The sequence below is a fragment of the Cloeon dipterum genome, chromosome 4 (genome assembly GCF_949628265.1).
Source record: "Cloeon dipterum chromosome 4, ieCloDipt1.1, whole genome shotgun sequence".
Lineage (NCBI taxonomy): Eukaryota > Metazoa > Arthropoda > Insecta > Ephemeroptera > Baetidae > Cloeon > Cloeon dipterum.
In genome coordinates this window covers 13,997,790-14,013,781 of record NC_088789.1, presented here as the reverse complement: position 1 = coordinate 14,013,781, position 15,992 = coordinate 13,997,790, and the positions used below count along the sequence as shown (strand labels likewise).

General features: G+C 39.6%; 1 protein-coding gene across 6 annotated transcripts in view; it reads left to right on the top strand.

Moving 5' to 3' along the window:
* The window catches only part of raskol (Ras GTPase-activating protein raskol), a 97,768-nt gene that overhangs the window by 20,898 nt on the left and 60,878 nt on the right, over nt 1-15,992 (top strand). For 5 of the 6 annotated variants that reach the window (XM_065490141.1, XM_065490143.1, XM_065490142.1 and 2 more), the window contains exon 1: nt 12,304-12,868. The exons of the other annotated variant lie outside the window; for it this stretch is intronic. In XM_065490141.1, coding sequence (XP_065346213.1) covers nt 12,331-12,868 — 538 coding nt within the window. In that variant the 5' untranslated portion in view covers nt 12,304-12,330. Of the gene's footprint in view, nt 1-12,303; nt 12,869-15,992 lie in introns of those variants that run through there. 6 annotated transcript variants of the gene reach the window in all.

Below are 15,992 nucleotides of genomic sequence, written 5' to 3'. Positions count from 1 at the left end.
AGTTCCAAATTGATTTAGCGTAGCTACTCCCATTTGATTGCAAAAACGAGCTTAGAAAGTTAATCTCGAGTGGATAGTTAAATCGAGTTTTTAAAGAAGTGCTCTGCTGCTATTTTTGCAGTTTGCTTTATTGTAGTACTTGAACGATAGCTAGAAAGGATAATTGTCAAGACGACACGCCATGAATGACTTTAGTGCTGCAGCCAACATCAAAGCCGAGTGACGGGTCTTTAACACAGTAGCACAGTTATTATGTTGGCAATTCGCTCCAGTTTCCCGCTTTCCAGCATTAGCGGCTTTTGCTTTCAACCAGTGCAAAAACCACCGAGAAATAATTACACGCCACAGAATTCACTTTTCTGGCGAGAAAACAACTCCTCTCACCGGAGCAGCTCCAGTTTCAGGCAGACGATCCTAATCTCCAATCAATTTGATCGGGAGCGACTAATATCTTTTTAAAGAGACGTGCGTGTGTGTATATGTATAATGAGCCTCGAAAGTGATTCTACCGTCCTCGCATATAGGCCATTTGTGAGCGATGAAAAGACGAAGCAGAATTTAAAAGAAAGACGGAGAAAACTGGTTTTTCCTCGCAGCAACGCACATAGAGTGCTACCGTTACTTTTTAAAAACACTGCTCTGCCGCCGGCAGAGATAACAACATTTTTCTCGTCGTCGTAATCAAAGCGGGCGATTAACGAAAGTAAATTCTCGTAGCTGCAAGATGACTATCGCCGCTTGATTTGGCCCTTGGCTGATCTTGTGTCCGCTGATTAGCCCCGTGATGGGGACCGGTGGTGACAAGAGTCGCGTTCCGAAGGTGACTGCGCAAAATTTGCCTGAACTTTTGCCTGACTCGTTATTCGTGCCATGGTCATTCAATCTCTTGCTCCACGGTGGACCCGACTGGAAAGAGAGATTTGCTTTCGGCCAGACTGCCGCGCTGTGAACGTTTTAATGGGCGTACCCGCTACTTTAAATGTTTTTGCCTTAAAATTTACCCTCAAGAAAGTCATGATTCACTCATGTTTCCATTGTTCCACACTGTATATGGAGTTCACGATTTTTATAGCCGCATATATTCACAGAAAGGTAACAAGATGATTGAGACGATGAGTAAAACTCTAAAAAAATAGTTACGCATTTTTAAATTGCAGTAACGAGCTTCTGCTAAATCACTTTGTGATTTAAAACACAGATACAAAAAAATCAAGATTTAATGAGGGAAGATACTTGTTCTTACGTGTATATATTTAGGAAAAATAAGGAAAGCCACTACCATTCCTGAGAGCCGCATCTATTCCAATAAAAGTATGCTGCATTCTCTGGGCCAAGAGGAAGCTAATAAAAATCCAATTAAATGTACGCTCTGAAAACATCTATTTGGAGAGATTTCTATAGCCAATTAATTCTTTGATGATGAATTGCACGGAAGACCTTGAAGACTCGATCTAGCAATACTTCTATAGTTCATTTTGACGCATCTCCTACACGAATTTTTTATCCCCTGCTTGTAGATAAAAACTTGTTCCCTTGTGAGTTTTTTCTTAACGTATTTTTGTCCATATATCATTGTGAAGAATTTCCAATCAGTGCATTGAAGCTTTAAGTGGCCTGGATATGGAGATCCGTTGAATTTATGTGTTGATTGACTGGATAGTCGTTAAATGTTTCTTTAAATGATCTTTAAAAATTAACAAACTGAAACTTCTAATTAGCCAATTTGCGGTACTCTAGAAAAACTTTTTCCCTGTTAAAGCGATCCCTCTTTGTTCGAGTTCAACTGTTAGCTCATGTTTAAAAGAGGAGAAATTTCAAATGAAGATTTATATGTCCGTGTTTGCGAAACACGCGGCTCTGCGGCATTGTCAACGGACGCCAGGCCGGGACGTCCTAAGCAAACGCACTGCAGTCGTGACTCCACGTTTACTGGTCAGTTGCCTCTCGTGGGAAATAAATCAAGCGCACCTCTCCTGCAGACTACAATCCTCTCGCTCTCAGGTACGGTGCACCGAAAACAGACCTAATCCTCAGGCTTGTACAGCTCAAATTCCTCTCGGCGACCGTTGCAAAAAGATTAGGCTCATTGCTTTGCAAATTACACGGCGCGCAGATGAATTTTATTTTGGCAAAGTAATACACGGATCCACGCGCGCCATGCGGTGAATGTATTATGTAATCATTACATTCTGAGGAGATGCTCTCTCGTTGTTATTATGTGCTCGACTGTAATCATGCAGAGCCGCGCGAGCATTCCTTTTGTGCCAGTGGAATTTGGCGTTAGCTGCGTGTGAGAGAGCACAAATGAGGTGTTATTCGCCATAATACAATTCGGCCATTAATAACGTGTAATCCGAGCTCGCCAATTTTAGAGATGACTTGATTCTCGCCCGCCGAAAATAATTCAAACTAAAAACCGTTTTTAATGTGATCATTTCAACGCATAATTTAACCTTTAGAGAAAAACGTTGGCATTGAAAAGCGATACTTTGCATTATTGCACATTACTCAAAGCAGAATGCGTGCCTCTCACGTTTCGAGTTACACAATCTCCGTCCGTTTGAAAGGAATTAAATTCAAAAGTATCACGTGCACGCTTTCAAATAGCAGACACTTCCGTAATATTTTCCAGGCTAACGTACATTTAAAGTTGTGATCCAGATTATTTGTATTTTCATTTGTTTTAAACTCTCTCGTTTCACAAATCATGTATGATTTACGATTTAGACAATGGAATTAAAAATCTAATTTCCTCTAACTGAGAAGAAGTTCACAAACATACGTGAAAAAATGCCCCTGAATTTAAAAGCGCTACAATTTGTTATTTGTTTATTTCAATTTTTTCTGTTTGTAACCTGGTGTTCCCACGTAGTCAAATTGTTATCGCCAAAAAATCGTAAAGTAACATTGCGATAGTACTCGTTGCGGCCACTTCCTTTGCCACTTGCCATTCAGTTCGTAGAGCCGCTTTTTTCGCTGATTGTGTATTCTGATAAGCACATGTGGTTCCTAGAAAACCAATCTTACAACTGAAATCGTCAAAGTGGCGGCCGAGACGAATGTCTCCCGTTGGAAAGCTCCTATTACGCCGCAAGGTGGCTGCCGGAAATGCGATCGCACCCACTCTCTTATTTCCGACACAATGCTACATCCTCTTTTTCTGCTGGCTCGTTTACACCTCGGTCACGTGCACGCTCTTTCCTTTTGTAAAAGGTATCAGCCGAAAGGCGACCAATGTATCAGTCATCGACAGGTTCACTGGACCCTGACGCAGGTGGCGTCGTGCTGGTTGCTTCCACGCCAACGGTCACGGGTACACGCTCCTCTCTATCACGTCTTGAGCGTGGCAAATCGCAAATAATGCGTCCTTGGGCTTTTCGAAATGACTTTCATGAGCGGAGAACATTATTAGCTGAGATAAATTATGATCTTCTCCAGTCAAAGACCTCGAAATTTAACACATTTGGACCCCACAGCATGATGCAACGGTGTTTGTTTTCCGGGATTTGAGCTTGCACTTATGGTAAAAACATCGAAAACGCCTTACAAAACTATCGTTTACGGTAATTTCAGATAAAATAGCTGTGAATGATGCAAGATTTTAGTGCGTCGGTCAAATTTCATGTTTTTTTTTTTTGTCAGGCTTATATGCTCTGTTGGGAATGTTCTAGCGAAACCCCTTAATTACGGAAATTAAAAGTGGGCGGCACTGTTTGTGTGCACTGCAGAGGCGCCTAATAGCTGTTGGGCTGGCTGGAAAAGCAGACGACAAGGGCACCAAAAGCGCTGCATTACGTTGATTGATGTTTGCATGGTGGAAAGTAAAGCACGATGAATTACCATTTTACACAGCCAGTTTGGCGTGTTACAAACAACAAAAAGACCTAAGGAACGAGGCCGCCGCCACCGCCGCATTTATTATTTATGAAAGGAAAGAAGAACACATTCGAACACGTATATTGGAAATGAATGGGCTTTCTTTGTTACAAGCAGGATTCGTTGCGCATGCAATGCGAATATATTAGAAATATATATTAATGAAAGAGACGACGGGGAAAATTTTCAATGTCATTTGCATCAGAATTTGAATCCTTGATGAGGCACTGCGTGTGCGGCTTTCTAAGTTTGGTCGTGCATGGCACATCCTATTTCCACTTGAAAATGTTCATAGGCTTAAGAGGACAGGGAACAAAAATATTGATCGATTGGACGAGAGGGTTTTATTAGTCTCTATGCAATCTGATTTTTATCATATAAAATACTGTTTCATTTTGACTTTCTCTTGTGATTGGGACATATTTTGGTTATAGTTTGAAATTCAAATAATTTTCCTAAAAATATATATTTGACAATTTACGACAGAGAAGGTAAGATACACAAACATCAAACTGAATAATTTAACCGTATTTTTCCAAGTACTCTTAAGATCACTATTCAGCGCAGTACTACTTTTGATGTTTGGAGCAAGCTCCTACCTCCCGGCGCAATTTGCACTTAGCGCAAAAATCCACAGACACGTATTTTTCTTGGCACCACTTCCTAATTTTTATAAATTTTAATCCACGCCGGTGGCAAAAGTGGATTTGCCTTTTGCTTTTTCCACTCACGCGTCTGACAGGCAGACGATTTGACGACGACATGTACAGCTTTGACTGTGTGCCAAGATTTAATGGTGAACGCTATATTTACGACTTGCACCAAAGAAAGGGGTTAAATGCTAGACGATATAAGCTTGCCGCACGTGGAAGGCGGTGCACAATCATTGTGTAACACAGTCTAAGGCACGGCACAGTAACAATTAGAGCAATTATGACACTGGTTCAATCGCCTCTTCTCCGCTCAGGATTCAAAACGAAGGGGTTGGATTTATTTAATGGTGTTTTCCTAATTTAATCTTAATCCCTTTGTCTCTGAGGGCCAGAGATTGATGATTACTGCAGAGCCAGCGCAGCGGACGCACACGCGCTCGGAAATCTAATTTTGGAGAGGAGGGACAAAAAGTTTGCTCTGCGAAGGCAATAGGCGCGCCTTTGTTTTCCGTTAATTTTTAAAGGGTGTCTTAACTTTTGTAATTAAATTTGGACAGCTTTAAAAGGCATCTGCTGAAACTTTTTCCTGAGTTCCACAAAGAATTAATTCTCTGATGTTCAATAATATAAGGCGCGTGCTCTCATCAACTTCGATTTTTGTCCTACTTTTATTTTTCTTCCTTAGCTATTTACGAGGCAATTCCCTAAGCTTTTGTTAATGGTTCTGTTTCAGGTGAGTTTATATTCCTCATACTTCAACGTCAAACCGAGGACCTCCGCTTGGAATTCTGACACTAGAGATATTACGGACCTCTCCAGTTGGCAGCGCACGTCATCCGCCTCATAAGTACAACTAATTTGAAATATTGCTCACTCAGTCAAATAAAGTCGTCAAACTGGCCAAAAATCCAAATTCCAATAGGTGAATATCAACAGACGCGGGTCTGTTCGGTTTTTACTGTTAAATATCTCCATAAAATCTACCAGACGATGCAGCAGTCGAGAGCGGCGCATTACAACTCATTAAGCCAGTCCAAGCAATTATTTATTAACCCGGACCACACAGACGCGCATCTGCAAACAGAGCCGAAATCCTTTTCATACAGCAGGTTCTCGTGTTTACTCGCGGCGTCCTAAAAGGCAACTACCCCTGATCCTGGTTCATTTTTTATAAAGCGTTTTCGTAAAACACTCCGAAAAGTCATAAAGAGCGGCGCACATGGTGTGTAGTGATCGATAATCTCCGCGACAGACGCCCTCCTCTGCTGCTGGTGGACTCGTCAGTTCTGGTTGCAACAGCGAAAGCCCATTATTGGGTGTAAAAATAAAACACACCGCTCACCCTCCTGTCAACAGAAAATTACTTTTCGGGGTGCCTAACATAGAAAACTAATCGGCAATAGACAAAAAGACGGATTTATTGTTTTTGCTCTCTCCTCTCCGGAAATAAACCATTCGCAAACGAAGCCTGTCCTAGAAGTAGTGTTTTCGTGAATGAATTAGTACTACACGCGTTCGAGAGTAATATTCCACAATTAAAAAGTGCCTGAAAACTTGGTCGCTCTCATTTCCGCACGTCTCATCCTGCTCATAATTTTTGTCGTAAAAATATTTCTAATGAGATCCACTTTTTGGTGGTTTTTCGTGTTTTCACCAGCGGCGGCGGCTAAAAACCTGATACACGCGACGGCGTGCGTGTTTAATTGATCGTAATTAATACATTAAATAGGACTGGTGTGGTCTTCCGAGAGGTAGCTCAAAACTTTAAACTACACCTGCGAAAGCCACGGCTCGAGAACCAGGCCACAAGAAAGAGATGTGAGACGATGGGAAAAACAAACAATTCATGCTCGCGACGCATATATGCTCCTCTGATTGTCAGGAGAGACACTTCCTTTGTTCACATTTTTTTGCCTCTGTGTCTTTATCTGTATTAAAATGTGAATACTTATGACTGGCTCAATGCCAACATATTTTAAAAAATAAACTTGTTTTAGGCCCGAAATAATATTTCTTATCATCAACATTCGGATCATTATTTATATCTATCAAACGCTGTCTCAACAAGAAAGTTGTAAATATTTTCTTGTAATATATCAGATATTTTATGTCTTGAAAAAAGACAAAATGTCGTATTAATGAAAATAAACTGTTTTTGTCATATACTCTGAAATGCACTTAAAACATTTGAAATGGCCATTAAAGCGCGTTTAATCTTTAATTTCGTATCAGTGGGCCGCTATAAGCCAGATTTATTTCTGGTCGCATGCAGCGCCCTTTGATGAGATTTTTCTATTGGGAACGAAGGTGTGTGGTTTGTAGACATAAAACGCGACGTACAAGTTGTGTAGTATATGCATTGCCCAAACATCCACACGCATGCTACAGTCAGAGTCGTTCAGCCGACAAAGCCGCTTAAGAAAATTCCACCGAGCTCACACGCGGTTTTAATGCATACAAAATCTAAAACTTAATTCCCGCCTCACTCCGTGTGTGTGTGTGTTTCTCTCACAGGAAGAAACCGGGAGGAACAAAAGCAACGGAGCTGCTTTTATCGTGATTTGTCGCTGCATTTATATTTTATTATCATCCGTGCGGAGAAAAGTTTTTCAGCCGACTGGCAGTGTGTGATATGCAGTAAAATGTCAGCGAGCCCGAATAAAGGGGCCAAGAGGTGCAATCTAATGAATTCCTGAGGGGTTGCGGACACAGGAGATAATTGGCTGGGACCGGCTGGGACAAGGCTTCGGCACGAGCTTTCAAATGCCAACACTGAATTCCACTTTTACGACCCTGCAGGCGAGGGCTGTTCATATAAACCACCACTAGACGAGTAGGAGTGCCAGGATAAAGTTATTCTCTTCAGCACGAACGCTTGGCTAAATTAATTTTCCGCTTGGCATACACTACAATGACCTTAATTCAGGCGGTAATACTCGTGACGTGTGAGCATGGGCAAGAGAAAATAACCACACGATTTAATTCGAGAAAATTGTTTAATGTTCTTAAGTGATTTTTTAGCTTTTTTGTAACTATATCATTTTGATACAAAAATCTTTTCTTTTGAAGAGCTAAACTTGCTTGCAGAAATTCTTGACGTAAATTTTCTATTAATTAATGATGGTATTTCCGTTTCTGAAGAAATTTTACAGTCAAACGGGGTTAAACAAGGAGGGTGCATGTCACCCTTCCTGTTCATTTTTGCTATCAGTGATATTAACGATATTATGAAAGATTTCCCTGGCGTTAAATGCATTTTGTATGCAGATGATATTGTACTTTTAAGTGAAAATTTAAATGATTTTTCCATTTTACTGCCCAGAATTACAGACTACCTAGCTATAAGATGTTTAAAATTAAACGAAAAGAAATGCCAAGTCATGAAATTTAGAGCCGGTGGTCATGGTCGTTATAGCAAAGTAGATTTGAACTGGGAAAAACAGAATAAAATTACCTTCTGCTCTTCAATTAATTATCTAGGAGTCACTTTCCAAACTGCAGGTGTATGTTTTAGTAAACATATTGATAAGAGAGTTAAAGCCTCAATATTTGCTACAGGCAAAATTAAAAATTTGTCAAAAAGTTCTATTGTTACAGCCAAAAAATTATTTGATTTAGCTATTTCTCCTGTTGCCTCATATGGTATTGAAGCTGTCTGGAAATACTTGACTTTAAAAGACTTAAATAATCTTGAATGTGCTAAGTCTAGATTTTTTAAGAAAGCCTTATGTGTCGATAAGAGAATGAAATCAAGATTTGTATATGATCTAGTTGAGACTGATTATTTTGTAAATGACTTAAAGACAAAATTCTCCCTGCCGGACACACCTGTTTATATTAAATTCTTGGATAATATGATGCATAAAAAAACAAAATATTCACCCTAATTTTTACAGTACCCCAGCTATGACAAACAAGAACTGGTGGCTACCCTATTGTAAAGATCGAAGTGTTTTTACGAGATACTCTTTCCATGGTTATCATTTTCTGTTATGTAAAGACAAACGTTTCCATCTTGATGTTTCTGCTAATTGTGTTTGCCAATTCTGCGATGAAAGCGGTATAGACATGTATCATTTCCTCAATTGTAAAAATAATACAACTACCTTATTTCAAGCTGCTAAATATAAGAAATTGCAGTTAAATAATATCGTTATATAATGTACTCTGTGTTGTACACCGTTGGTGTCTAATATAATAAATAATAATAATAATATCATTTTGATGTAGAGAAACAATTTCGATCGATAAATCAAAGTTAATCTTATAGTCTCATCATCAATTGATTTTTATTATAATTTTAATCACAAAATTGGTGGTCCGACAAACAGGAGAAACGTTTTAATATTTTTCCTGTTTTGCTTTCCAGTGAAAAGTATGACACAATAAATTTAAAAAAAAATGAAAAATTTGAATAATAATCACAAAGGAAAAAATGCTGTATCTGGTTGCACGCGAGAAATAGACACCATAAAACAACCCATAATTCACTTTTATTTAATATCCTTTGTCTCCAGCTCGCGCGTTGTCGTAATTTATCATTCTCCTTTTCTGTGCAGTAAAAAATAAAAAACATTGGAATAATTTTCCTCTGTTATGAACAAAAGAGCTGTCTGCTCGGAAAGTACTAAGGAAGTGGCCCTGGGGTCACGGTGACCCCGGAACAAGAGACAGGCGGAGCCCAGCAAACACAATGGTGCCAAAAGGGCGCCGCCTAACTGACTGGTGTTGAAAATAACCTTCCGTCCGCCCCTGCCTTTTTGTTTAGGCGCCGTTTCGGCTTATTGCATTTTCCTGAGGAGACTGGTACACAAAGACGGAGAGAGCGAGGCATCTCGTGGCGGAGAACGAAAAGACCGGTGCTCGCTTCGGAGGTGCTGACGCCACGGCTGCGACGGAGAACGCGAGCAGTTTTTACTGGAAACCCTATTCAAGGCGAGCACCGGCAGAGGTCGCACTATTTTTGAAATGCAAGAGACTATATAATATATATAAATATGAACTAGGAGATTTTCATACACGTTTGTTGTTTAAGTACAAAGCGTGTAAATTTAAAGTTCGGAATAAACAGCAAATTCAAATAGCCTGATTTGCCACCACTATTAATGGACATATATTTCAAACAGAAATAAATGTACTGTTATAAATATGAGTGCTTGCGAAACAAACTGGAGTTTAAAACAAATATAAAAAAATGAACACGCACTTATTTCAAAATATTTGCAATTTTAATTCAAGACTATTTATAATTTATTTCGTGATTAGCAGATCGGTTTTCAAAAATTACTTCTAACGCAAAACCTGCAAAAATATCGTTATATTTTTAACAGTTCATGTGCAGCCATTTCCGAGTTTTTATCAAAAATTAAATTCGGTGAAGTGAAATATTTCTGCGGAATGCAACTAGTCGAGTAGATCGAGACGAGTGTTCCTGGGATAATTTTGAGTGCCTTGACTGCTCGTCCATGCGAGCGAAATGGAAAACGAAATTTATGTTCCCGCACTTATATAGCAATTCGCCGTCATCAGTCTCTCTATTCATTTGGACGCGGAAGTGGCAAGAGTTGCTCATGCCGCTGCTCAGCAAAACATACACAAACACGAGACACATTAGGTTTAGTGCCAACTCATCTCCGTGGAAAATTTTATTAAGCCAAACCACATTTCTCGGCACTCGAATAATAACGCTGCGTGTATAAATGAAGCGGTGGCTAGAGTTTGTTGGCCGCCGAATGCAGTGCAGCTCCGACATATAGACGAGATCGAAAGCATTCTCGTAGTCGTCGGCTGCTGGATCTCATGTATGTGTTGTTTTGAGTTATTGCTCTGCCAAGACGTTCAATAAGAGTCACTTGACAGCATCTCTCTCACGGGGTTTCACTTTCAGAGTCGCTATTTATTGGAACGCGTGTTGAGCTGAGTGCTTATCAAAAGTGAAATTAAAACCGCGTGAATTTTCTCTCATTACGCCGCGAATAACTCTCGGCGTCTGTAATCGTAATTGTTGCGCGATACACACGTGCACGCACTTTTGGCATTTTGTTCTAAGTCGTTAGATTTAATTTCAATAATTTTATTACCTGTATTAAAAAGAGTCGCTGATTGAACAAGTTAATTACTTCATCAGGTTTATGCCTCAATTAGAAGCAACGCATTTTAAAAAGCGGATTATTAAACAGTTTTGTTACTTCATTATAATAAGTAGGAAGTAACCACATAACATTATCTTCATTCATGAAAATTTTAGCTCTTTCAATCATCAGCAATGGTTTGATTCACTTCCATAAGGACTATAACACTTTTATGCTTGCTGGTTTAACTTATCAGCATTGCCACATCATTCATCATTAAAAGTAATTATTACTATCCGGTTTCAGTAGCAATAAAATATTATTTGTTCTAGTTCAGTATAATTTGGGTTGATTGAAAACGTGTCAACTTAAAAACATCAATTTCATATTTATAAAAATACTTTTTTTAAATGACCAAATCTAATTTTGACAAACGCCAATAATTTTTTTTTGGTCTTCTTGTAAAAAACCAAATCCATAAAAATTGTACAAACCTTATGCAAAATTTAAAAAATAACTATATTTTATATTTAAAAACCAATTATTAACTTATACTTTATTCGGAAAAATCATGCGATTTCTATTTAAAAAGTTTATGAAGGTTGGGTTGAGGCTAAAATATTTCCTATTTAGCACTAAAATTGTTAAGGACAATTTCTGCAAATTAAACATCCTTTTAAAAAGGGAGCACTGACTCCCTACTGGATCTTAATTTCATATGTTACGGAGAAATTTCCCGTCGTATTATGCATATTAAATATACCACTATCAGTTAAATGAATCAAAAGTTGCCTTAAGAAAAGTGTATAGTTAATTCGAACCGGTGCCTCGCGATGACTACGGTCTGTTTTATCGGTTTTCCGCTAGCTTTGTAGCATTGTTTCATCTGTAAAAATACCTGACCTGTACATTATATATGCATTTTTGACTTAGATGAAAATAAACGAGTATAATATAAATGGGCAAAGCTCTGAAACATTTATATAAAGCCGGCTAAATTCATATTCCATTTAATTTTCACTCTAGTTCGGTCCTCTCTTGATTATTACAAGGAATATTAAGAATACCAATCCATTCAAATGCAGGAGAGATAAATATGCTAGCAATATTTATCAAACATCTATTGCTCTCACTTCCAATAAAAGAATCAATTACAAACAACTTTTTTAATTAAAAATTGCTTGTATACAATTTTAAGTTTGAGCTCGTTCCATTTTAATTTTTAAGAGGCCAAGAAATACATTCAAAGCTCTCTTCATGATTGATCTCAGTTTTATTCATCATTTAAATATTCCACTACTTTAATTACTTTGAATGGAGAAACGGCGCTTTAAATTCCACAAACTAGATCTAAAGATCCTTTTTAATTTAAAGAACTATACAAACGAAACCAGTTAGCACTGCTCGAAAGAACATAGGTCGATTGTGCTTCGTTTAAGTTTTGCAGATAAAGCAATTTAAAAGTCCTCTTTCACGGACTTGCACACACCGACGCCGCAGATTAGCCGAAGGCGGCTTTCTCCACAGCAAACCCCGAGCAGGTTGCATTTGACCAAAACAATGCGAAAAAACAACAAGAAGCGGTGGCCGAAGAGGGCCAGCAGCAGGCAGGCGGGCTTAAGGTAATCCGAGAGCGAGCAACACGCGCGAGTGGTAGGGCAGCGGCTGCGGCGGCAGAGCGAAGAGCGCGCCAGTCAGTCTTGGGCAGACGGGAGTCGCGCTCGCATGCCATGGACGAGCGTTGCGCCGTGTGCGTCGAGTGCGTGACGCAGGCGCACGCCCAGGCCGAGATGGTGCGTCGGACGCGCCGCAGCAACGTGTACCGTGCACCCTCAGCGGTCAGCTTCCAGCGGGCATTATTGGCGCCCGACGAGTGCGATTGTTGGCGCCGCGACGAGGCGCTGCAGCGCAAGGAGGCCGTCTTTAGGCAGATCTACCCTGCCAGGTCACCGCCGGCCTCCACCTGGCGACACTGCCCTGACGAGTGCGAGCCAGAGGACTTTGAGCCCTTCTCGGACAGCTGCGCAGAGTCCGAGTCGATGAACGAGGCCGACCAGTTGGGACAGATCGACCTGAGGCTGTTCGAGCCGGCCCTCAACGACGAAAGGTGCTTCTGCTGCAATCCGCCGCCCCTGCAAGACCAGCTGCACGACGAGGAGTCGCTGGATGAGAAGGACGACGAGGTCGACGCTTCCAGCCTGCTGTCCGCCGGATCCAGGACCTACCAGTTCATTACCAGTGTCGCGAGAAAGCTATCCTCCGCCTCAGGTCTGCTTCAGTCGTTTATTATTTTATTTCCTATGCGTGGCTGCAAGATGTGGCCCTTAAATTTTACATATTATTGACGTTCTGAGCGAAATTTGAATAGAATGAAATTTAACATTTAACTACGCAATTACACTATAAGATACAGAGAAATTGAATAGGACGTAAGATATGAAGCACCACATATTTATTTATTCTCATTTCTGGAAACAGAAGAAGGGCGGTATGAAGGTAGCATGCTGGCAGAAATATATCTTTTGATGCTATCTTTGCAAAGCTGTGGGTGGCACATCGCGGATGTATGCAGACAGTTTGAACGTAAGAAATTAGAAAAACAGTGCCCAATGACGTGGCAATAAAAAATGTGTTGATATTATTACACATGCAAATGGCAAGCGAGGATTAGCGGCCCGAGGAGAAAATGTTTGACTAGCCCATTCGTTCAGTTTCCCAGACCGGTCACAATCGTTGGCCGGCGTCCAGCCGTGTTCGCACAGTTTCCAACCGCAAACGCATGCATAATATACCACGTTTACGTTTGAATGCATTGGCCACGTAAGAAAAAGAAAAAAAAAATTAATCCAACTATTCAACATTATGAAATAACAGTATTCGCTATCCTCGCGCTGAAGCAAAAAATGTGCAGCCTGCCTGAATAGACGTCCTGCAAATGGAACTGCATTTCATGCCGATCATTACCGAGACCGTAATTACTCTCGTTGGAATCCATTAATGAACGCGTAGGAGATGAAATGAACGAGACCAACCGCATCAAGCTTACCTCGAATTTGCTGCAAAAACTACGTTAAGGCCAGAAGCAGTCGCGTCTTTTCGTCTCTTCATCGACTCGATTAGTAATAAGCGATGCACACCAAGTTAACGGTGAATGGAACCGGACAACTTTTTCTCGCGCGCAGCAGCCCGACATCCAGAAAGGTGTGTACACATGTGAAATTTTGTGGGCCAAAAGCCACGCGTAAAAATTCTGTGGTGTTTATATATAAGTATACAGGAGACATTTTCGCTCTTGCCCCTGGGCTAGAGAGCAATCCGTCGTATTTCCGGTCATATACAGTTTATGATTACGAGCTGAATATATTTGAATTATCTTTTTGCTCGAGAAAAATAGGGTTAATGTACAAATTAATTGCGGAAATGACTTCTGCTTTTTCACAAATTAGCACATGCAAGTTCTTTACTTTCAAAGAAGACGTCCAATGAATTGCACTTTAGATGCATCTTTTAGGGGAGAACAAACAGTCTTTAATGACTGTCACAATATACTCTTCTAAGATATGAACTATCATTTTTTACTTGCTTAGTTAACTAAATCATATATTAGAAATTTTGGCTCCGTGTTTGTTATTTAATGTAATAATTGAACTGTATAAGGAGTAAATTTTAGATGTTTTTTTCCAAATTTTTGCCGTTAATTAATTACTAATTCCAATATTACAATGAAACAGTCGAGAGAGGGCAGCAATGCTATCGTAAATCTGATATTATCTATATTTTTATTTGAAAATTGTATTACTCTGAATTTTGAGATAACAATGGTTGGTAACAGTCATTCAGTTAGACATAATTCGCTGTTATTAATCACGTTAAAGTTTTCAGTGTAGAGCGCAAATATCTTAAATTAAAATAAAAACAGATCGTTTTCAATAAAAGAGAGTTAGCATAATATACATTTAAAACAACGGCACTCTAAATATTCAACAGGCGTGAATGTTCATAATTTTGGCCGACCGCAGAAAGTAGGCGACCTGGTGAGTGTTTTGAACCTTCTGCGTGCATTATAATGACTTCCAACATTCCATATCTCCCCTCGCCGTCGTGCGAGCGTAAAAGCAAAAAGGGCTGTCTGCTGCTTTTTGTCCGATAAAAACGACCAGCTTGTACAGGTCATTACACTGACCGCAATAACTGTCCTCTCGCGGTTTTTTGAATTCAGAGTCGAAGGAAATTAGAGAAAAGAAATAAAGGACACACGGATGCACCGAAAGTTTTGTCTCAATTAGAAGAAATTTCTCATTACATGGCCGACAGATGTATCAAATCACGCCGCTTAATTGGCACCATTTTCTCACGGTTGCCAATTTTACCGCTTGATACAATCCGCGATAATGATTTTTGCCATTTCGCACGCGGCGCGTAATAAATAATGATCCGGAGCTGAGCATGATCTCGAACCAAATTGCTGCACGTTCGCCGAGATGGCTGGCTAGCGGATGACCATTAGATTGGAGTCAGCAAACTGAGATAAAAGCAGACAGGACTATTACATTTTTATTATTTTCGGCTCCGCAAAGACTAAATAAAACTGCAAGCAAAAAGCACGCGAAATACGCGGACTCAATTTTTTTACTTAATTTTAAAGAATGAAAAACGTTCTAAATTAATTAAGGTATCACTATACAATTAATCAGATTGAAATGATTATCCAAGCTCGGCTGTTGAACAACGACATAAATGCTGTGTATCCAGGTATATACTATTTCAGTCAGTTGCAATAAAAATCTCTCTGACGCGTATGCTTGCTGCCGAAGCCAAAAACTATAATGATAAAAATTATAAGCAAATAATTCTAAAATTCCCGGTCCTCGGACAGGGATAAAAAGAGAAAAAAAATGTGACGAAATAAACGATGCTCTTCTCGTTATTTTAAGCAAAACGTTGATATTTTGATAATATAAAAATGGTTTTGCAATTTCATTTATAGCAATCAGAGTTAAATTTGTTGGATACATGAGCTCCATTGAATTCATAACCCAACATTGCAGTCATGCTCGAAAATATTGGTTAAATTACAAATCATGGTAGCGAATTCTAACTTACATCTGAAACAACAGTCAACGTGCCTATTGCATCCATCGCAAGACAGATGAATTTTGCATAATAGGTCGCTCTCTAACTTTTATGGCATCAAAAGAAAATGGTGACACAAAATTAATTACAATATAAGAGCTCCTTTGTTGTCAGACACCATTAGTTCAAGCTCAGAGGCCAATTTTTAGTCCTGATTTATATCTATACTGTCTAAAAAATGACCGGATGAGTGCACCAGCAGGCGCACTCTCTCGTTTCAAAGTGATTCATTGTGGCTCTCAGGAGGTAGACTGCTCGA